Genomic DNA, 24,820 nt, shown 5'->3' on the forward strand with positions numbered 1-24,820 from the left:
CCTTGTCTTGTATTGTTTTGCAAAGCAATCCAACCGTTTATTGTGGAGTTATATACACATATGGTAAGAACGACCCTATCTCACAGTGATAAATGATCACCTCTAAAATTTAATCACTTCTTCCTTATCCCATTTTGAACATTTCCTGAAAATCCCATCAAGAGCCATTACTTTTTGAGTTGTTCACAGACAAACAAACAAACAAACAAACAAACAGAAAACGCTCCCAAAAACATAATCTCCTTGGCGGAGGTAATAATCCAAAAGCAAACCTTATAAAAACACACTTTGGATTAGAAACTATCCCCTCCTCCATCTTTATTTAGTGAGGAAAGCTTGAAATATGAAGCAGTTGTATCAATAAGGATTTCCTTTCCGTGCTGGATTCACAGAACCATGGTGCTTTCTGGAGAACCAGCCCATGTTCATATCAAGGGGCAACATACAGTACTGTATGTAAAAACTACTCACATACCAAATAAAAAAAACAGACTTTAACAGCATTACAAAACAACAACAACAACAAAAAACATTTACAGCTTGGTTGAAAAAATGGCTTGGGTCTGAGAATCTTTTGGGAACCAGAACCAGCATGGGGCCATGGGGTTGGTGTGAAAGCCCTCACAGTGGCTGTTCTGAGACCCAGATTTGTCAGATTTTCTCTTCTTTTCCAGCCTGAGAAATAAACTGCTTTCTTTTTTTTAATGCTTATTGACTTTTCAGATTTGCTGAACATTTCAAAGCTGGAGTAAAAGCTTTGATTGGTGTGTATTGTACAGCTTAAGTTTATTGGTAGATTTTTCATTGATTAATTGAAAGTAAAATTATAAGCTAGTGCACAATGGCACAAATACGGTCTCATCCATTTTACCCTTGATTAAACAAGGGTACTGTCCCACTGGCACCCCCTTGGTGGGGCTATATGATAAACATCTAAAATAAGTTCCTCTTTTCACACACTGGGGTTTTATAAAACATTCATATTAGCCTCTGCTTCAAGCATTTTGTTTCAGCTGCTCTCTTTAAGGCTCCCTACTCCACAAACCCCCTTAAGGTGGGTACACACTACAAAATAATTTGGCAGATTTTTGTTCTGATCTCCCCCTCAGGATCAAAGCCAGCAAAAGTCCAATTGTCTTGTTTGCAAATGACATCTTGGGTGATTTTCCTGTGGTGAGGGGTGTGTTATGAGTGATTTTGTCCAGTCTGAGCTGCTTGAAAGGCCTCATATTGAGAGATTGTAGATAATGAAGAAGTTTAATATTTGAGACTAAAAATCCTGCTCCAAGAGGAGCCGAGCAGGTACAGTGTGTATAGTCACATATAGTCACACTAAAGTAAAGTAGAGTAAAGCCAATCAAGACGTGAGCTGGCTCAGCTGACTGACCGACTTTACTCACTTACAACTTGCATTGTTATTCATACAGCCCATGTCTCCGCATCTTCTTCCATAATCGTATGTCCTTTTTATGCCATTTTTTTTATTTTAGAGGCCGGAAACAACTATCATTGCTTTTTCCTGTTTGTCATCATTTTTGTTTTGTTACACCAAAGTCACGTTCTACTACACAAAATTTGAAATATGAAGCGTGGAGAAGCTAAAGCTCTGCTGAAGAATCTGTTAGTGTGTGGCGTCCTCTGGACTGCACACCACACATTTTAAGATCAGAAGAGAGAGATCTTGTGAGATCTGTCTTTTGTTTTCATCAAGTGTGTGGTCTCAAATTGTGAGAAGGTTTGAAGAATCCTGTAATGTGTGCCAGCTTTTAGTGTTTGAGGCCTGCTTTCCCAAGGTGTCATCAATCATCGAGCAGATCCTTCAGTGATGACCTCATAATTTCAGCAAGTTTCATGAAGATCTCTTGCTGTTTTTCAGGGACTTCTACAACATGTGAGTGTATAACAGTTTGCACAAATTAAGTACAGACATCCAGAATTGTTACTTAGTATCCATATTTGAAGCATAATACCCCTTCTTTAGTTAACTGTGCAATAACAAACTCTTTGTCATTTGAATTTTTACCCAAAACCTGGTTCTAAGTGTAGTCTAGCTTAGAGTTCATAATTTTTCATTACTTAGAGAACATTAGCCTATGTTTGAGCTTTAACAGTGGATAAAAACTGAACAAAAAGCTCCACTGCTCAAATACACCACCAGTTTTAGCATCAATGTACCAACTTTATTCTCCATTTTATGTAGCATTTAAAGGTCCCAAATTCTGCTCTTTTTCTGCAGTTTAATATGGATCATCAATGTCTTTATGGAATGGTAGTAACATGTTTTGGTCCAAAAAACCAATAAATCAAGCACAGCAGCATTGTTTCCAAGCTCTCATAGCCCCTCTGTTCAGAAAAGTCTGATTTAGTGGGTGTGACCTTAATATGTAAATGAGTCACTGCTGATACCACCCATAGACTGTACAAAAATGGACATCCGCTTGCTCGCCTCGAAGTGAGGTCAGGGGGTATCTGCTCCGGTGGACCAATCAAGTCAGACTTGCTCAGAAAAGGGACTCGCTGAAGTCGACAAATCCCCAAAATCCAAACGGCTTGTTTAAGGTCAGGATTTTACATTCACAAGCACTACTAAGTACAGGTTTTGTCATTAAATATCAGATTTTGTAGGCTGGGAGGAAAGCCAAAGACCCACAAATTTCACTAAAAGACTTAATAAAGTGATTTTTGCAGAATATGGGACCCTTGAACAAACTATATAGGGGTATGCACCAGATGTGTTTTCCTTTTCAACAGCTCATCAATCAGGACACATCACAAAAACATCTTGTATAACAAACTGTCTAAGCTTTACTGCTGTTAGTGTACATTACAGTGCAGTCTGCTCAGTGCTGATGCGACACGCCCAAGTGAGCCTGTGTGCGTGCCCTTCAGCAACACCTTCCCTTCCCGACACCCTTCCCCCGTCTCACATGTGCAAATCTTCAAGTATTGTTGTAATGGTTTATTATGTGCTTATGTGCTGAAGTGTTTTTTCCTAATCCCACAGTGAGCCCCCAATTCAGGAGCTTAGTTTGGTATTTGCTTTTTTTCCTTCTCCCTACCTCTTGGGTACACCTTTTTGTATCTAATGAAACGGGGCACTGGGCACGCTGGTTGCCCCCCAGTTCTCCTGCTGCTGTTCCCCATGTTGCTGTCTTTTTATGTTTCTTGGAAGGGTTGAAGCTGAAATTTGATTTTCCCTTAAGGATCAATAAAGTATTTCTGATTCTGAAACGACCCTGCAGTACAACAGAGTCAACATTTGGTTTCTCTTTCTAAACTCTGACAGTGGGGAAAATAAGTATTGAACACATCAACTTTTTTCTCATCACATTTAATTCCAAAGATGCAATTCAAAGAAAATTTCTACCAGACATTGGTATTAACACAAATAATCCACACATGAAAAGGAATCACAATGTTCAGGTCCATAAATAATGATTATGTGGAATTAAGTGCAATAAAACAGGAAAAAAGGATTGAACACGCTGACAGAGACTCATCTAACACTTAGTGGAGAAGCCTTTGTTTGCAATGACAGCTTCCAGAAGCTTCTTGTATGTTTGAACTGATCGCCCACACTGCTCACGTGTGATTTTGGCTCATTCCTCTGCACAGATTGTCTTTAAATCTTGAATATTCTTTGGTGCCCTCTGGTGAACGCTTTTCTTTAGTTCTTTTCACAAATGTTCAATTGGGTTTAAGTCAGGTGATTGACCAGGCCATTCTAACAGATTGATTTTCTTGTTTTGAAACCATTTGAGAGTCAACTTTGCCGCGTGCTTTGGATTGTTGTCCTACTGGAAGGTCCAGCCACGTCTCATCTTCATCATCCTGGTAGACGGCAGCAGATTCCTATCAAGAATTTCCCAATACATGGCTCCATTCATTGCTCCGTCAATTATATGAAGTTTGCCAATACCATGAGATGAGAAACAACCCCATGCCATGATGCTTGCACCTCCAAACTTCACTGTTGGTTTAGTGTTTTTTGGGTGACGTGCAGTGCCAATTCTCCTCCAAACATGGTATGTAGTATGACAGCCCAAAAGTTCAGTTTTGGTCTCATCTGACCAGACAACATTCTCCCTGTATTCTACAGGATTTTCAAGATGCTGTTTAGCAACAAGCTTCAACATGCCTTTTCTTGAGGAATGGAGTCTTGCGGGCTGAGCGTCCATAGAGGCAATGGCGATAGAGTACATTGCCTATCGTTTTCTCTGTAACAATTGTTCCTGCTGCCTCCAAGTCTTTCTAATAAAGTCTTTCTGACTTCCTGGTCAGAAATCTTGCAAAGAGCTCCTGTGCGTGGCCTGTTAATGGTAAGGTGGTGCTTCTTCCACTTGCGAATAATGGCCCCAACGGTGCTGACTGGAATATTCAGGTGCTTTGATAAAAGTCTGTAACCAGTTCCATTTAATGCTAAGCAACAATCAGGTTGTGAATGTCTTCAGAGAGCTCTTTGCCTTTACCCATCATTAGGTGTGTCGTATTTAACTGCTTGATGAAAAAACAACCTTTTTTATAGGACCATCAATTTGCTCTAGCCCAGCTGATGGTGGTTTGCAATAATTGGAAGTTCAAGTAATAATTACTGACAGATGTCAGGTGGTATGGTGCATTTCCTTGCCAAAGTATACAGCCTTTCCATGGTGTGTGGATTATTTGAGTTAATACCACTGTCTGGTAGAATTTTTGTTTGAATTGCAACTTTGGAAATAAATGCAATGAGAAAAAAGTTGATGTGTTTAATACTTATTTTCCCCACTGTATAACCTGAAGTGCCCTGCCTGAGGATTGCTGCCTCTGATTGAGCTCATGAACACCTTAAATTATCTTACAGTGAAGTCAACAGATCTAGAGCTCCCCCTGCTGACCTGCAGTAAAGGTCGTAAACCCCAGCTCTGTCATGTCAACAGATGGAACAATGGTCAAACTGATAAAATTTTCTCTCACCCTGGTTTCTGGAAAGTTAAGTTTTAGTGCTGTTGATGAACGCTAGCTCAAGTAGTGTTCTGCACCTGGATATCAGCTAAAAAAAATGGGGCAAGAACATGCAACAGACACAAACATGAGTGATTGAGCCATCAATGTCCGTGAGTGTCTGCTTTCAATCAACACAAGATTATGTTCCAGCATGGACTGTACCCACCTGCGGGATTTTCAATGTTTTATTGGTGACTTAAAGGGTGTTTTGGTTCTTGGAAAGTGCATAATATGAATCCACCAACTCTCCCAGGCAGGTCACCTAATCATACCCATATGTCATCAGCCATGGAGAGGTTTGGGTCTGCCAGGGAAACAAGTAACCTTTGGTTATGGAATGATGGAATCTTAAGAGGGTTATCAGTGATTTATTCAGCTTTTAAAATTCACTGACTGTCATGATGTCGAAGGATATCTTTAAAGCTGCCATAAAAATCTTACTACCACACTAGCCAAACAATAAAACTACCGTTAAATTGAAACATAGCAGCAGAAATATGACAGCTTATTTAAGTGCAGAGGAGACAGAGGTGTATTTTAAAGTGACAGGTGTAGCCAATAGGAACATGTGAAGCAGAAACATACTGAGTGGTCTCTGTCTGTGATGAGCAGGTCAGATCAGGATGAGCCACCTCGTCTGACCCGAACATTCATCATGTTCACAGAGAATTATTGCCCCAGGACGACCTCTTTATATTCCAATGTCCATGTGTCTGAGCTTAAAACACACACACACACACACCAACAAACACAAACACATATTTATACAATTCAAAACAAAGACAAACATATAATCCTTCTGCCTAAAACTTGGATGCAAAGAAAAATGTCTTAAGGAGTCAAAGCAGATGGCTGCCTACTATGTCTGATTTTGCAGAGGGCAGTTTTTCATGTATACATACAAAGAATGTTGTTTGTTGGCATAAGAGTTTAAAGAGTCTTTAAATGATTCAATATACTAATAACACTTTATGTTATGCTGTAAAATATTATGACAGGATTGATTAGTTAAACCATCCCCACCTTTAACCCTACCTCATAATCGCTGGATTCAATATGTTTAGAGAAAAAAATCTCAGGATTTAGCTTTTGAATGTGAGACGCCGATTCTTCAAAGTGGAGGGTTTCACTCAAGGATTTACTTTACCTAAACATGAAATTACTCTCTGCTAAGATTTCTGCTTTATGACAAAAGCAGATGGGGAAAATTTTCCCTGGGGAACTGCACAGTGTGTAACAGATCTGCAAGTATTTTAAGGACAGAAAAGGGGAATTTCTAGCCATTCAAATAATATTCTTCAGGTTGAACAGGGTCACAAGAATGCAGTGCAACTTTAAACTACAGGACTTTCAAAATGAAAAGCTAAGAAAATAGACTTAGATATGACCTCAAACTGTATGCATAAGACTAATGCATACAGGTCATAAAATGATTTTCAGTCTTTAACTCTGAATGAAAAAGCCCCCACAGATCTTAATACTTAACATATAAAAAGTCAAAGATTTACACTAATGGTTTCTAATGTTCATCAGCTTATAAATATCAATAAGTCTTCAGTCTACTTTGGTGTTTTACCCTTCAGGACAGACGTCCATGACCAATTGATGACATGCAACTGGCACTGACTCTGCAGATTTACTAAAAATAAAAAATGTTTATAATGACTTGACCGCTGCAGATGAAAGGCGGTGAGTGGTGTAGACTTGTACCCTTGATGTGACATGGCTATTACAAAATGGACAGTTTATACCGGCTTTTAAAAGCTTAATAGGACGCAGGCTCAAGGGGATTATCTAACAGCTGGAGGCCACAGGGGAGGGCAGAAATTAACTTCAGCATGTGAGAGAAGTGCGCCAATCAGCTGCAGAGCAACCTACAATCACATCAACCACACGCCTACCTCATTCATTTTCACCTCGCCTGCTGTAACTAAGGAATTAGAGCTAATACCATGAAGTCATTTGTTTAATTTAAACCTATTGGTGTAGCACGCGGTTTCACTGTCTCTAAGCTAACAGTATGTTTCTGTGAGGCACATTCTTGTGCGTGGGAATGCGACTGAAGTATTGCGTTATTTTGATCCCCCCGCCCAAAAGAAAAACCCATCTGGATTCAGAGTGTAAAATTAATCATTGAAAATAGGACATAGAACAGGATGCTTGAAATTACTCTAGTTTTCCCATTCAAATGGAGATGTTCTGTCACTTGTCAGTATCGAGTTGCATTGGAATAAAAAAATATCAAACTAATATGAGTACTTCAAAGCATTTTCACAGTTTAAGGACTACAGGTACCAGTAATCCTTTTAACTAATTATCCAGCAGAAAAATTGTTAAATGTTATTGCACTTGTATTTTCAAAATTTTTCATTTTATATTCATTGTTGTTGCTATATTACGAAGGAGGGTAAGGACCATTTTGAAGAAAAAATAAAATAAAGTTACGAGATTGATCTCATACATTTATGAGAATTGCATGGAGTCATAAATTTACTAGAAGTAAGTCAAACATTTATGAGAATAAACTTGTTATTTTAGTTCATAGCTAGGCAATTAGAAGAGAAGCAACATAAGGAATGTTAAGTGCCTCCTAAAATCATACTTTGGTATTGTTTTCACAAATAAGGAATTGCTTCATCTTTTGAAACATCAGCATAACATTGTCAGGAGTATATCTTTGCAGGGTCCTTATCCTTATGACAATGTTGGACTGATGTGCTAAAGGATGATGATATTCAGGCTGCTGCTGTTGTGTTAGCCTCACTGTAGACTGAAATCACAAGTTTATTCTCCTAAATGTGTGACTTTATTCTAGTAAACATTACAACACAAAGCTCAAACTGCAATGGACTAATGCTGAAGACCTGCTATGGGATCTCCTGGCGGTAGCTTACACATTCCCCATATTGGTCAAAACCATAGACTGTATATAGAGTGGACAGCGTGGCTCCGCCATTTATCACTGTACGGTCTTGAAGCAAAAATTCCCCCATCACAGGCACCACCATTGTAGCAGTTTGGAGCCAGAGTCTGCACAGTAGAGACGATGAGGGCTTCTGGGAGAATCTGAGTGGAGCTGGGTGACAAAAATAATAACTATTTTTTTCCTTTCGAGAGTCTAATCACTTCCTGACTCTACCTCCCGACATATTTTACAATACCCCCCCAAAAATATACGAGAACGGCAGCTGTCAATCATCATTAAACCTTACTTAAAGCCTCACTTTTAACCTTGTATAACTAATGAAAACGAAACTTTTCAGAAAAAAGAGGACTTGGATACAAGACAGCCAAATGATATCTTCAAATCACCACAACAATCGGACGTGAGAAACATTTCTAGGAGGTGTGATAATTTTTTTAAGTTTGACCACAGCCCATCTGGAATGACTGGAAAGCCAGATTTTTAAACCTACACTGCAGCCAGTCACCAGGGGGAGCAGTTTTTGTGGAGACCTCACTTCGAGCCGAGCAAGCGGACGTCCATTTTTTTACAGTCTATGGTCAAAACTCTGTCAACAGAGAATCTCTGCTCACACGAGCAGTACTGTGGCTTGCAAGGATGAAGTCCTGCTTTGAGAGCACTCACAATCTGAAAGAGCACACAACTACTTTCAGTGCCCCTCTGCTTGCTTGTCCATGGTTTTTCTTTTTGGAAGTGGGTAGACCCAGTCATCATTGTATTAGTTGAAGTCCTGGGCTGCGTCTCAAATCACTGCTGTACATCTGCACTTACTGGGTATACTATTTTGAGGGCTTAACCTTTTTTTCACACTGTCAGTACAGAAAAATGTAAATCTCAGCTGGGGCACTCAAAATGATCAAAAAGTTGAGTGTGGAACGCTGGACACTTCTCATCCTCAATGGTCTACATCTTGGCTACGTAGCAGAAGGGGCCAGAACTTACCAAATTAACGCCATTTCCAGTAAGTGTGAGACTACAGTGTTTTGAGACACTACTCTGTAAAAATTCTGAACACTGCACTTAAATTCGGTGTACTTCATGCAAGTGTACTTATAGAAGTATCACATTTGAGACACAGCATAACAAATTATATTAAATGATGACTGGGTCTACCCCCTGAGTATCAACCTCCAGTCTAAAAATATGAGGCAATACAGAAGTGCTACTATCTGCGGTTTGAGTTGTGTCTGCTTGAGGCTGGCTCCGGAAGTACTGGAAATCACATACACAACAAGCCAAAAAAAGTTATTTTAACAGCAGAACTAAACATGTTTACAGCCTGGTACAAAAAATGTCTTCTGTCTGAGTATCTCAGAAAGTTTTGCTAGCAGGAGGTCAATGACAATAGTTGCATACCCTGTCAAATTCTGAGTGCACTCAAAGCAGGATTTGGTCCTCCTGGGTCACAATATAGTTCAGCGCTGTTAAAGCCCTTGTAAACATAATTTGCTTGCACGTGTCCTTTGCATCCATGCGCGTGGATTTTATCTGGGCTTGCCGATTTTGGCAATAAAATGTCCCCATAAAAAGTACTACAACATACACTACTCTCAAATAACATTAAAACAACCACAAAAAACTTAAACATGTGTCTGTAATTGTGGACAGTTTTAATAAAGTGTGTGTGGTAAATACCTTCACTATGGGAACTTGTGGTGGTACGAGAACAAGGGAAACCAAGAACATACAGCTCAGCTCGATCTCACATGCAGCTCGAGTGTCGCTCTATCGTCCCTACTGGTTTGCTTAGACATCACCAACAGATCACAGAGCAATCAAACTACCCCGAAAGGATCTAAGTGCCTTTTCCGTCACGTCATCTTCACTATATCTACTAGTGCACACAAACAGAGTATTCAATAATTTTAGATAAAAAACAACAACAGAAAAACAAAACCGAAAAAAAAAAATCTACAACCACTGCAGCCAGGGAGAAGAAGGTGAAATTGATTAGTCTTGACTGACACAATCTATCATACAGTCATAATTTGACACAGCTACAGCTAAATGTGCCAAGTTAATAGTGTTTCTTAATAAATTCTCCTGACTTTACTGTCTGTACAACCAACCTAGAAATTAATCTTGCCCAATACTCAGTTAAAATTTTGGACAACTAGGTTTCATTTAGCTGTAGCCAATTTCCAGTTTACTCCTTATGACAAAAGATGCCCCCTCTACTTTTTTTTCATGTGATAGTACTGTCAGTTTAAATATCATGTTAAGTTTTAAACATTAAGGAAAAGAGCAAACTTGGGGCGGGAAAAATATCCCAAGTGCCCTGAGAAGTACAGACATCCTAACCTTAAAATCTCAAACGCAATTTCTTGAATCTTTCTTGCTTCATGAAACAGAGGTCAAAGGAGGATAAAAAGACAAAGATAGACAGAAAAGGACAAACGCAGCTCTGGTGCTGTCAGAGGATAAACAGGATAGTTGTTCAGTCAGGGTGTTTATGATAAGTAGCTGTGTATAATGGCTTTAATTTAACCGCTTTGACTCAAAATTACATCCTTTTTATCCCATAGTATTAACAGATTAATTTAAGAGGTAATTCATAGGGGTCACTGACTGCTGCAAGCTGACACTTACAGCTAAAATGTGTGAGGTCTGTTTATTATCCTCACTTGCTGCTTTTAATTAGGAGGAATGCTCTGTCTGGCACACAGATGTATAGTACAACAATCCCCTCCAGATGGAAGTTAATAAGTGCTGCGCTCAAGAATCCTGTAGGAGTCATTCGTTGACCAGAAATGATCTAGAGGTTCTTTACTTTCAGATATGTGAACAAAGACACAGTGGATGATCCTTCAAGAAAACTCAGAGCTTATTGTAGCTGGATAATTACTATCACCTGTTACAGCTCACTAGCTTTAATGATGTAATGAGTGTTGTTTTGTTATTTGGGTGTAATAAATGGATGTGAAGCTGGGAGATTTATCATTTCGCAGAAAGCATGGGTGTACTCAAATGTCATAACATTATAGTGTCATCTGATGAATGTGAGCAATCATAAAGCTGACAATATTCATTTTATGTAGTGTCAAAATACTCACTGATGTTTTTGTTGAACAGACATGGTCTTAATTTATTAATACGTGTCTGCAATTCCTGAAATCTCTTCTCTCCAAAGAAGTATGCATGGCACCAAACAGATTCTGTACTCTCTGAGTTATGCCCAATAAAACATGGATCATCACAAACATCCAACATATTAAAAAAATTTGCAAAATTTTTCAACCATGACACGATAGAAATGGAAATCAATAAACTAACTACATGCTACTACATATGGTAACTATATGAGCCATGAACTTGAAAGAGGTTTTCTCATCTGTTGCCTCATATACTACATTTATATAAATCTATGATGTCTGCATTGTGGTTATATATTAAGTCAGAACTTTTTGTGCTTTACAAGTCCAAAGACATATGAACATGCATTCACCTTGCAAACAGATTTCCTCGTTCTGCAGGAAAAAAAAACACAAAAGGAAGGTGAAACCTTCTGAAAAGTGAAACCAGAAACATTTCCAGATGTAAAAAAAAACTCATTCTGTTAACTAAGAAAGCCTTTTACAGCTAGTGTCTTGTAAAATGAGGGCAAAAAACAGATCTAACTCATATAATTCAAGATCACTGGGTTTCCTTTAGTTGTTGTGTTTTGTGGTGGGGTTGTGTGAGGTACTTGTCAACAACAAGTTAATTAAGTAAAAGGGATCCTTGTCAGCTCTGTAGAAAGTTCAGCAGTCTAACTGGGGTATTAAATACCACAAATGAGGCCAATTTTATCACGTTATTTATCTTATTCAGGGACATTCCAACCCAAACACTTATGTGGGAGTAATTTGTTGCTCTAGTGAAAATCTGTCTGTGTTTTGCCATTAAAAGCCACTTTGTCTAGTACTGTTTCATGGACACAAGTGCTTCCCCCTGCACTGATCAGCTGTTGACCAGTGAGTGATTTCCTCTATTGACATTATTTTCCGTTTGGCTCTTTATTAATACAACTCATGTCATTTTAACAGATTTATAAAACAAAAAACCCCAAAACCATCCCTTCAAGAAGAGTTCATCATGTGGGTAACGGACAAGCTTTGTGTAGCATTAGCTTAGATATCTGTACTCAAAATGTGAAACGACTGGCATCAGTTGAATAACTCGTTTCTACTCAGCCAGAGTGCTGAAGCCACAAATTCCTTCTAACTTTGGTTTATATACTCCAGACCACTGACTTCCTGGTAGCTCATCTGTGTGCCAAACAAAATACTTTCACCATACGTCAATGCAGTTTCAACATCTGCGTTGCCCAAGAATTGATATTTGTGGATAGAACTGGCAAATAAGAAAGCCCATTCATTTGGCTCGGTTGATACAAGTAATTAGCTAATAAATCCAACATGGAGATGATTAATTTCCATATAAACATCCTGTTAAAATGTGTTTGCAGAAGCTAAAAAAAAAGTCTGTTTATATTGTTCCAGGTTTCCCCCCAAAAAGGTTAAACTAGCCTTTGTTCAGGCTCTTCAAAAACTGTCTGAAGGAGAGTAAGTTGAAATCTTACATTTTTCTTGGTTTAAGTTTGTCTTAATTGCTTTAATTCAATGTAAAGACTTGGAAAACATTGTATTGGGTCACATTATGAGAGCAGGAAAGCTAGCAGGAGTGGCTTCAAGAAAAACAAAAGGATGTAAATGTTTCAGCATCATTACAAAATGGGTCACTCCAAGCTCCTGAGATGCTGGTTGGTTTCTTCATCAAAGCAACCCTTGGTGTCAAAACACGGTTGACTAGCTCCATGTGGACGTCATTTTTTTTTGACACAAAGTACAAACTTATTAGGTAACTTTCCAACATCTGAAGAGCTCTTTTATAAAACTTGAGTTAGTGGACTTAGTTTCCAATATAAAGATCACTAAAACCACTAAACTATGACCGTAGGACGTAATTTCATACCTTATTCAAAAAAGAACTGGTTTGAAGGTTATTATTCCCATCCACCACATTAAACTTTTACAACCAACCATTCACGATGGTTTACTAGTACAGGGTCTTTTTCTTCTTCTTCAGATCAAAACAACCTTCTCTTTGTGAAACCATCTTGAAAGACAGAACATCACTGAAAGAACAGAGTGTTCTGTTCAGTCTAAAATATAATGACAAAATGTTAAAAAAAAAAAAAATAAATAAAACTTTGGGGGGAAAAATATGAAAAAGACCAGATGTGTAACATTTCAGGCTAGAACTGTCAGCTGCTCCGTGTCAGTGAAATCTGAAAAAGTGAATAGAAATGAGAAAGAACAGGAAGCAGTGGGAAAAAATAAAACTTTGAAACTACAATTGGACAGAACAGATATTCCCTGAGGCAATTAACTACAAAGTTAAACCAGCAAGTAGTTGTCATGACATAAAGCATAAAGCATAAAGAGATGGTCCAGATGTTTGGCCTGCCTTTCCCCATGCATTTATCCCTGTCCATTCTGTATTAACCTTTCATCACACCAAAAGACACATTTAGAAAACAACAGCCACTGATTACTGCGAGAAAGTGGTCACTAGAAATATTAAATGTCTTTTTCACCGAGCAAGTTGGTCAGCGTTACGGTGATGTAGTCATGGCACCTAACCTCAAGTCAGGGTTGAGGATCAAGTCCTTAGTGTTTGAGACACCAGTAAGGAATCCAAGTTGAGTTCATTAACCAAGTTCAAGTTGAACCCTCATCATGATTGAGTTTTATTTCAGGGAGTGTGGCTGTCTTTTTCTTAACTATTAAAAGTACAAACTTGGACTGACTGTGCTGGACTTCCCAATGTATACAAAACGATTAATTCCTTAACATTAAAGTCTGACTAATGGTTTGTCTGGCCTTTTAAATTACAGAAGAAACTGCAGCGCTGGATGTCACAGTGAGAGTGCACAGAGAGCCTCTTTAAGGAAAGGTGCACTTGATTCAATAATACCAGCAGCCTTTCCGCTGTTTATCAGAACTTACCAAACATCTCGGACCCTGTGGTTTGGTGTGGCTAACTAATTGATTTATTCTAATTTTTTAATATTTATTTTTCAAAGCTTTTTGGAGTGCTTTTAATGCCTTTAATTAAAGAGGACAGGACAGTGGATTGAGTCGGAAACAGGATGAGAGTGGGGCATGCAGGGAACTGGCTGGATTCAAACTCAGGTCATCCGTTCAAGAACAAACCTCATCTTGGGTCCTGGGTCGTAATGAAGTCTATATTTGAGTCCAACTACAAGTCAAAAGTCATTGGTGCTTGAGTCTAATTGAGTGGTGAGTTCTTACGGTCAGGACTCTTTTGATTTGTGTATAACACTAAGAATGAGTTTCTAGAAACTGTAAAGAGCAAAAAGAGTTGTCTTTGTAAACTGAGGAAGTATAAAGTCTAAGCTGACATAAGCTCTATCAGCTGACAGACACTGTTTACAGAAGGATTAAACCTGTGTCTTTCTGTTGATTTAACAAAGAAATGATATAGAAAGACAAAAACTTCATCTTTAGACGTTGACTAAAATCACAAGTCAGCAGTTTTAGCATCAGCTCAAGATTAAACAGTAACAGATAGTCTGAGTAAAGAACATAAAAAGTGTGGCAAATTTCTGCTTTGAGGAGATTTGTGCCCTGTTTCCTCCACTTCCGCTGACACTGAGCTGTGGTGACGACAATGAAAGGATTACACCACACTGTGGTCAATAATCACCAATCTAAGACACCAGTGTGGAGACAAGCTGTAGCTTAGCGGAAAGATTAGAGAAGGTTTTCACTACTTCTTCTCGTATTGCTCCAGCTCAGTCACTCAGCTAAGTGATATAATCTGGGAAAGCAATCCAAGCCTTGATCAGCACTGCTGCGAAATGCTGGGTGTACGTGGTTTTAACACTAGATTTGTTTTTTACATGTGAAAGAAAGTTCGAACACAGGTGTAAATCTACAGAATGAGGAACAAACTCTTGTCTTGATACAGACAAAACTGTTTAACAGAAAAGTTCGAGTTGTTCAGCAAGAAAGCTCTAAAATGAGCACACAACTACTACTTTAAGTATCATCTGTGCCTCAGGAGAAAAAAAACACTTCCCTTTTCCAGGTTTCTTCCTTATAGCTGATAATGCCACTGCTTTTCTATCATCGACAGTTAAAATGACTATGATTTTAATAAAATTAAATTAATTGTCAGTGAAGGTGATTCCTCTACTTCCACACCTCAGGATGTGTAATGTTTTAAAGCATAAAAAAAAAGTACAGGACCCACATTGAGGCCAATTTAAGTAGTGCTATAATTTTAAAAAATGCCAAGAGATAAACAACAGGACACAAGTGAAACCAACCGATAAACCATCAATTTGGAGGCAAGAGCAGAAAGTAAAACTAAACCAAACATACAGGAATCAAAAACTTTCAAATTAAAATAGGAAACACTAAAATATGAAACATGATAACACCAACATGAGAAATAAAGGAACACAAACCTGGCACACAAGACACAAGGGCGACTGTTTCTGCATTTGTATCACTGAAATGTGTAAAATATTCATTCTACAACATACACCCAGCAGAGGAAAACAGGCTGACAACTGCAACTTAACACAAGGAAAGATTGCTATTGCACTGCCCAATATGTCACGTCATATTATTTTTACTTTTATCAGCTGTGATCATAAATAAAAAGGTAGATTTAGGTTCAAAGACTCCCAATAAAAACTAACATCATACAACTCTTGGGGCAGCAGTGTCAACACTGCACAAGTGGATGGGGCAGCATCACTCTATGATACCTTGAACTGAATTGCAAATGCACAAAGGTGCATTTTTAATTTAATTCAGCTGGGAAACGGCATGACTGCAGAATCTTGAAGCAAAATAATTAAATAACAATACCAAAACAAAAATAAAAGAAGAGCTTTCTATAAGACAAAAAAGGTCAGAGCAATGTCAACTGTGCTGCAATTTACCTGCGTCTGATTTACCAGGACTAGTCTGATAAGAAGCTGTGAAAGCGAGTGACAAAGGTGGAATAACCTTGAAAGTAAAGGATTAAATACACACATAAAGAAAATGAATGGGGGTAATCTAGAAAGTGACACATAAGATATAGACATTGTTTAAATCCTACTCTAAACCGAAGAGCACCTCACGCTATAGATTAAAACAAATGTCAGAACAAGTGTCTGTACACACACAATCCCAGCTTTGAATACTGTTTTTTTCACAGTTCAACCTCTTTTCCTTCAGGAATACACATTCGTCAAACACATGAAACGTCAGACTTCAGTCACTATTGTTAGACATTGATAGTAGATACATCAGCAAAATTACAAAGAAGCAGCTGAATTCAAATCTATGAGGCATTTAGAGAATAGCTTTACATAACACAGCACTTCCCTATGATGAGATAATACCTGCAGCACATTAACATGACAGCTAATATCCACGACAACTGAGCTGCTGACACAAGGGTTCAACGCAGCACAAATGTTATAGACAACTTTATATGCACAATACGTATACAAAAACAGACAAAGACTCAAGGCTAAAAAAGGTCACATGAAGTAGGAAGAAGACATGTCCCATGCATCAATCATCCACCTATGCTAATGTGTCAGGTGGCCTGTCTCTCAGTGAAATTACTACAGGGCACCCTCTGCATTAACGTATGGGCAATCAGACAAATTGGTTCAGATTCAAACACTACTGGCTGAGCTACCAACATCTGGCAGGCAGATTAACTCCATCCAGTGGGCTGTGGTCGGGCTAGGCAGGACAGGGGGCTCTAACATACCAGAATAACAAAGGAATAGTTTGCCATTTTGGGAAATGATAATGTTGAGAACTGTACGAGAAGTACAGTACCACTGTAATGTAATGTAATGTAATGTAAAGAAACTGTAGCTGTGATCAAATTAGACCAGGAAAAAGACAGAGGTATGGGATGCAGTACTTTTTGCATTAAAATGTGTGAAGAATTATGTGTTTTGAAAACTTTCAGGCCTAACCTTTTGAGATAGTCTCATAGCTTGCCAAGTCCAAAGACTATATGCAGTGCAGACAAACTGCTGGCGAGCCAGTGATTAGCTATATTTCTCAAAATACAGAACTAGGATCAGCTGCTTTATTTGTAAAATGTGTTTTTTTCTGAGTACAAGTAAGATGTACATATATTTCAACATATTTTACATAGCAAACCAGTCATGACTGTAGAAGCGGAGACTAATGGACACCATTAAAATAAAAGAATGATAAAATGCTGTTTTGTTGCAAAGTGGGTATGTGGTCAATATTAAATCAGAATCGAATGTAACTCTTAAATGTCTGATTTCATTGCTTGGGTGGAGTTCAAAGACTTGAATAACTTCACCTCTACCAGTGATGGACTTTGAAAACATAACTCATCTTTTACTTTGTCTCAGATAGTGAAATAGTGATTTTGTCAAATAAATAGTTAAATAAAACGTTGGAGAATTTGTCTTTTGGTCATTGTTCATTTAACCCAAGCAGAGATGTCAGAGGTGCAGTCAAAGTAATAATATCAATGGAGCATATTTGGCCTAGCAGTTTAGTTCACACTCCATGAGGTTTTCCCAAGTGCCAACCTTTGGAGAATATGAGACAATGCGGAAGTGCTAAAATCTGCTGTTTCTCGAGTGTCCGCTTGAGGCTAGCTCCAGACGTACCGGAAGTCACAGCCCAAAAAAAGCCGTTTTCAAAGCAGAAATAAACCTATTTACAGCCTGGGTTAAAAAACGTCTCCTGTCTGAGTCGCTAACTTTACTATCAGCACACACTGTACGGAGGGCGAATTTTTTGCTAACTCGGCCGGTCAGAGGATATTAAGATTGCAAGCTCGTCCAATCAAAGGCAAAGCTCAGGGCCACGAGACCGACAGGCGCCCTATAGCTGTACGCAAAGCTTTTGCCACTACCAATATGGCTGCGATGGCCGATGTGCTTCATTTTCTGTTTCAGAAACAGACGAGTGACGTCGGGGAGAGTACATCCATGTTTTATATAGTCTATGGGTTTGCCATGACGTCCTGGTGGCCCAGTTATCCAGCCTTTGGCCTTTTTCCCCACATCTCACTCCCCACTCTTGCCCTGATTTCTCTACTATCCACTGTCCTCTCTCCTGTTCAATTAAAGGCATAAAAAAACACAGCTTTAAAAAAAGTTATAATATCAACAGCATGCATTGAGTTGAGACCTGCTGCGAGGCAGCACATAACCAACCTGGTGGTCAAAACCCCCAAGAAGGGTCACAATACAATACTGAGGGTGTGATTCACTGAATGAGTCCACATCTTTGAGCCTCTATCAGTTTTAGCAATATCAGTTTGTCAAGTACTTTGCTACAAACTGAAAAATTCTCCACAAGATCTTAGTCTAGAATTAGATTACTGTCTTGTACAGTGAAATATCTTCACAACAATTCAATGTATTGTCCTAACAGAGGCCACAGCTATTTGGAGTCCCAAGAAGATCAAAGACTTACAAAGTGTGAACACAGATTTAGGATTTCAAAAAGACTTAATTTCATTAGATATTTAGTTAATAACAAAAGACTTTATCGTGCATGTTTCTTATTCTGCACCAAGTATCAGAATAAATGGACATTAAACTTGTTTATTACCAGCATATACACATTATCATCATTAACACTGAGAAGGCAGGTTAAAGTAACCAAAAGAATTAAGTGTTGTTAACATTGTTTACAGTACATGTGTATGGATTCATCTCCAACTAAACGTGTGGTCTACAGTCTTGAAAAGGCAGTTTCAGACCATCTGCTTCCAGAGCACAATCTGACAAAAAACAGACACAGAGATCGCATGACTGCAAACCTGCAGTCATCCTTCTGTCTGCCAACAGAACATTCAACCTCTTAAGACGCAAGCGATGTTTAACATAAACCTTCTGCGCCTGATTTTTAAAACATGACAAGATCTGTTAACATCATGCATACTGCAGTATATTAATGTCTAAATTACTCGTTTTTATCTTTTGTGACAGTGCGCTAATAGATATGTTACCCGGCTGCTTTCACTCAGACATATTTGGATGACACATGTTTCTGTCTGCATCTGCTTTTTGCATCTATGTTTCTTTTTCATCTAAGAGCTCCAGTGTTTAAATCCTCACCTGTGACCCAGCATATCTCACACATGCTGACATGGCATGCTTTCATAGGAGTGCTGCCAAAAAATGTGACATTGACGTGACCTATGTTTATCTGCTGCAACAGCTGCTTTGCATAATACGAGTGAAATTTTGAAGGTTGGAGCTCCACTATGACTGTACAACAACATAAAACAAAATAAATGAATGCTGTTGTTTCACCTGTTTGTTAAAATTTCCTGAAATTTTTTAAGGTTTGAATCGTAAATGAGTTGATTGCATGAAATCTTGTCAATATAGTGTGTTAAATTGATGTAGTTTTGCATCTTTTGGAACTCATTCATTCCATGTGATGGCTGGTGATAAAACAAGCTCAACTTTGTGTGTGAAACTAAGAAGTCAAAACCTCCATAAGTCCTCACTAACATATTTTTATCTTGAGTGAAGTATCAATAGTAATTAGGTTACATCAAATCTAGTTTTCTATAAACTACTGCAATACCACGTTAACCACGACTCATGCTGGTAACAACAGAAACAACAACAACATCTAAAATGGTCAAAAGGTCACACAGTGTTAATACAAGTCAAAGTTTAAACAAATTGAGGTCTCAAAAAGGTCAGAAATTTCTCAAATGATCAAGAATCTTGCTAAATTTTCCTGTTCCAATGCTCAGTATAAAGTCTGGTGTGCATATTGTATAAAAAAAGGGCCTGGATAAATTGAGTTCTTGTTAGATTCCTGAAAGATGATGTTGAAGACAAATCAAAATGTGATTCCTAAATGACAAGCCAAAGCAAAAAGAATAAAAACTTCATGTAGAAGTTGGTAGCAAACTGATTTAGTTGTCCAAGAAATGTAAGTAGAAGTGTAATGAACTTAAACGGTTTAAAGGGCAGACCCTCGCCAAGATGGAGCCTCTTTTGATCTCACAGTCACACCTGATCAATTGAAATTCATCAATTTTTATTGCCAGGAGACAGCTTGCTGTCTCTGGGGATGCTCATAAATCAGTCAGCTGGCCCACTCTGTTAAACAGGCCAGGATAATGTGAGCTGCTTCTCTTTCCCCAGCTGTTATCAGTATACAATATACTACACTGCTAATATTCTGTGTACTAACTTCATATCGTGACAACAATCTATATGTAACACTATTGCCACAATAATTTTCACAACAATGGTTTTAAACTGTGACCTTAAAGGAGCAAAAGGTTGTTGGGTCTGGCAATGCTGTGAAGAGCTGAGAAATCTGAGGACATGCCTCATGTGGCAACAAATAAAAAATGTGCCTCAGTTTCTTAATGGTAAGAAGAAGAAGAGAAGAAGAAGAGAAGAAATATGGTAATCTACTGTGAGATTTTAAACAACTCCATCTGCCTAGAGTTATGAATGTCTGCCAGAAAGACTTCAAATGCCACCCTCTGTTTTACTGAGGAAAAGTTCTGACACAACGTCAGGGCTTCTTTAGTACTATTGGTAACACTTGAGCTTAGTGAGAATCAAAATTATGAGAAAAACGATATACATGTGGAGACCTTATGTGAATAAACAAAATCACACCCACATTAAAAAAATCTTGAAGCTCTGCTTTTTATTTGTAAAACCAAACAGGTTGAGAAATACTACATGGAAAAATTTTAAGGTCATCAGATGTCTCTTTTTAATTTTGTTTCCAAATAAAAATATCCTATTATTATTCCAGCTATGATGCCATTACTTGGGAAAACAGAGGCTATATTTCCCATTATAACCATGATTAGACACATAAACTTGGGCATGTGTTTTTTTAGGGCATCCATACCCTGATGCTTTACATCTCACAGATACAGGTGGGTCATCTCTGAGGAGAGTCAGTTTAATGTAGGTGTCATTGTTGATCATTAATAACTGTGAATCTTTATATAGATGGCTTTTTTGTTCAGATCACACATCACAACATCACAACTGTGTCCCCCCCTCCCAATAAATAAATAAATAAATAAATAAATAAATAAATAAATAAATAAATAAATAAAAATAAATAAAAATAAATCCCCTTTTGTGATGTGCTATTACTGAAAAATGTCCTTAACCCAGGACTGGAACTGATTAAATGCCATGTCAGACAATGGGGTGTAATTTATCTGTTTATCTGTGATTTCCAACTTTCCTCACTTTTCTTTATGAGAAAAGGTGCAAATATGGAATCCACTAAATCTGTATCAGTAATGTAACACAACAGAAATGGAGACTATACTAAATGGAGTGTCTGAGTGACAGATGCAAACAAATGGTGGAAATCATCAACACACACTTTAACCTTCTATATGTTGAATTTACCAAAAAAGATGTGATACTATCAAAAGCTTTTTTTTTTTTACCTTTATGCTTGAGAAAATAAAGAACAAAAACGATGAAACTTGCACTAACTAATTGGAAGTGTGACAAACACAACTTTAAAATTCAACAAGCTGTGAGTGCAGTTATAGCCCATGGTGGGCTGTTGGAGGCTTACATATTGAAATATTCTATCATGTCCTTACACATAAACATCAGCATATACATGATGAATTATTTCCATTTTATCACGTCCTGATTTGCCAGAGGGTAAGAGAAAAAATAAACAAAAAAAAAAACAGAAAAAAAAGCTGTTGTATTGTATTTCAAGTTAAAGAAACATATTTGATAACCCTTAAGCTAACATCAGAACACAGCTAACGTTAGCATTCAGCCACTTAAAAGACAAAGTCTGTCTCTCTTGTCTTCTTTTCAAAATCGCATATAAAGTGAATTATTTTTTACAACTGGTCACTTTTGTAAAGCCTACTATAATTGGAGGCTTCCCTTCCACATTAGAGACATTAGCCCCATCACAGTTGCTACATCACTTTTTATCCATTTTCCGAAACATGGCAAAATTCTTTCCCCCTTTAACACGTGAACCTGCTAACTAGAGAAAAGTTGAATGCTTGGGTTGTTGATTGCAAAAACTTGAAAACTGACAGTCATCTGTTAAACTATATTGCCAGCGTTTGCCTGCACAGTAGTCTAGTGCTGTTTTTCAGGAGAGCTTACGATGTAAAAAAAGGTACTTAGCAGTACCAAATTAAACCCATAACCAGTGATTAGCCATAAGAATAGAAATATGTTTTACTTGTGAAAAAGTTATGTTTGTTTTTGAGATTGAAATTGTCAAATAGGAAGTTACTCAAAGCTAATGTTAGCTGTGCTCTGATGTTAGCATAGGGGTTGTGAATCATACTTTCATTTAAGGTTTAAATCCATTGGATTTTTAGCTGCTTATCTTTTTGGGAGCAGTGGAATGACAACACTTGTACAATTTACAACCTCAAACACAGGAGTGAAACATCCTAAAATCAACCTTCCTACAAACAAAATGACATCACAAGAAGATAACCCCCATGTGAACCAATGCAGTGTTTTAGATAAACTCAATAAGTGACTGTAGATGCAGAAGTACGCGATTTGTCTTTTGAACCTCTTGTTAAATCCTGACCCGCCTGCTGCTACAGTAGAGTGGTCCAAACCAGAGGCAGCCATCTTGGTTATTTACTAAAATAACTCAACAACACAAACAGTACGTGTCTTTCAACACGGTCACTCAGTTGGAAATCTGTCTTGACATGACAGCGACATGAACTGCCAGAGCAAATAAAACATGTTTGTAGATTTGTCCTGTTCCCTGAATATGGCTTAGGAGCTTATTTTATTTTTAAAACCCAGTCATTTGAAAAGGCTTTAGCCTGTGTGGTAGATAATTGACCTTGCTGACAGCACCAGTGGGGATCTTCTGTGGTAATCTTGTTTGCATTGGCACAATGAAACAAGTCATGACTGTCAATCCTTTCGGAGTTACTATGGAGTACTGTTTTATCCTGTGTCTCAACAACTTTATTCAAAATTCCATTATTTCAGTAATTTATACTGATATTCAAAAGGAAAAATGGAAATCAGAGAAGCAGAGAAAACTTCATAAGTCAACAGGTTAACTAAGTAATTGTTGATTAACACATAAAAAACACTCCAGATATCACTTGATAAAACAGAATATTACAAAACTGTTGTGAAACTTATTATAAAATTTAAAGAAGCAACATATTTTGATGCCATTTTGAATTACTCGGACACACACCCAAACCCAAATGCACTGTTATGAAAGACAGATATCACTCCAGGCTAGTTGTACTCAGCTGAAAAAAATACAAAGCTGGTTTTCCCAAGAGTCTCTGCAGGGGCTGCACTCAGTTCACTTGGAGCCTCTATTGTCAGCCACTGAAAGAATCCAACCCAGACTTATAAACCCACATGCATGGACTGGATGTCGGCCCGACAACATCTGAAGCACATCTGCTTCATCAGGATGTTAAATTCACCCATTCAATAACAAAAGGCAATCCAAAAGGGAATGAGCAGAAAAGATGGAAGAAAATCTAAAGTGATTAAAATAGATACTAGTGAAGATGTGAAACCCAGCGAGGTGCAGGGGATTAAGAATCGAGTAAACAAGGAGGCATCATTTCAGTGTAGGGAGGGCTTTAGTAGAGTTCCTCCATTCAGAAGACTAAGCTGTGAAAACTTCTCTCCTGCACCCTGATGTTTTTTGCCCAACTAAATAAAAGTTATTTTTTACATTGAAATTCTTCCTTTGTGCAGCTGCTAATGTAAAAATTACTTTTCAAACAAGACCACAAAGTGACTACCTGTATCTATCTGTCTCTGATTGCTCTTCTCAGAAGGTATCTGTATCCCACAGATGAGGTAATCTTGTTAACTCTCTCAAACTTTCCTAACACACACACTGCTCCACACACTCTCTCTCATCCCTGTTTGGCAGATTTCATCACTCACCCTGGCTGTTGGGTCCCCCCTCTGCCTCTTCACAGTCCGTCATGTTGTTCAGCATCCACTCTCCTCCACTCTCCTCCTCAGGCTGTGCGCACTGAGAGTGGCTTGATCCTGTTGCCTAAAGAAAAGCTCTGGGTGGGCTGGAGTCTATGACAAGATGCACTTCACTTCTGTGTCCCCCGCCTCTGGTGGCTCAGTATATTAAAAAAAAAGAGGAAACCAATGTATTTTCCCCCTTTTTCTGCTTGTCTTCTGTGTGACTCCCTGTGTCTCTCTTCAGCAGGAGGATGGAGAGACTGAGGGAAGCTGCAGGGGGGAGTTGATGATGGTGCCCGGTGTCACTCACACGCACGCTCTTGGTCTCTGTGTGCCTCTTGCCCCCCAGTCAGTTTAAGCCTGATGACTACATTCATCATGTATTCAGAAGGTATTATCCCTCCCTCCCTTTCTCCCCTCCCTCTCTCCTTCTCTGCCTCTCCCCCCCTCACGCACGTTTATCATCATCCATCTCATCATCAGAGAGGGATGGATGGAGAGGGATTGAGAAACAGAGGGGATGCACGTCAGTTTACAAAGTACTGCCTCCTGAGATTAAGCATCTCCTTTGATGTTCTTTTCAGACGGAAGGAGAGATTCCATTTCATTACTTTGTATTCATCCCTCTTTTGTTATTGTTTCCTCTACTCTGCTTGCTTCTCTTTGGTATTTATCTGCGTGGTCATGGCCTTTTATCTGCAGAAAGGCTGCGGGCAGCACTTGCATAATTCTGGGGACTTAAAATGCAAGCTTATAGCCTCATATTACGCACCAAAGTCAGCTAGACTTGTGCATTCTGGTTTGAAGAAAAAGCGCCTAGCTGATCTAGATTTGAAGGAAAATTTAGTTGAAATAGTTCTGTCCTTATACTG

General features: G+C 38.4%; 1 protein-coding gene across 1 annotated transcript in view; it reads right to left on the reverse strand.

Annotated features, from left to right (window-relative positions):
- LOC141798810 (solute carrier family 12 member 5-like) overlaps positions 1 to 23,996 on the reverse strand; it is a 45,505-nt gene extending 21,509 nt beyond the window's left edge. The window contains exon 1 of the mRNA XM_074680667.1: positions 23,916 to 23,996. Within this exon, the coding sequence (XP_074536768.1) occupies positions 23,916 to 23,970 (55 nt within the window). The 5' untranslated portion in view covers positions 23,971 to 23,996. The remainder of the gene's footprint in view (positions 1 to 23,915) is intronic.
- Between the last annotated feature and the right edge of the window lie 824 nt (positions 23,997 to 24,820).

Source organism: Halichoeres trimaculatus, unplaced genomic scaffold, assembly GCF_033239565.1.
Source record: "Halichoeres trimaculatus isolate MK-OKI-2021-1 unplaced genomic scaffold, fHalTri1.1 fHalTri1_scaffold_11, whole genome shotgun sequence".
Lineage (NCBI taxonomy): Eukaryota > Metazoa > Chordata > Actinopteri > Labriformes > Labridae > Halichoeres > Halichoeres trimaculatus.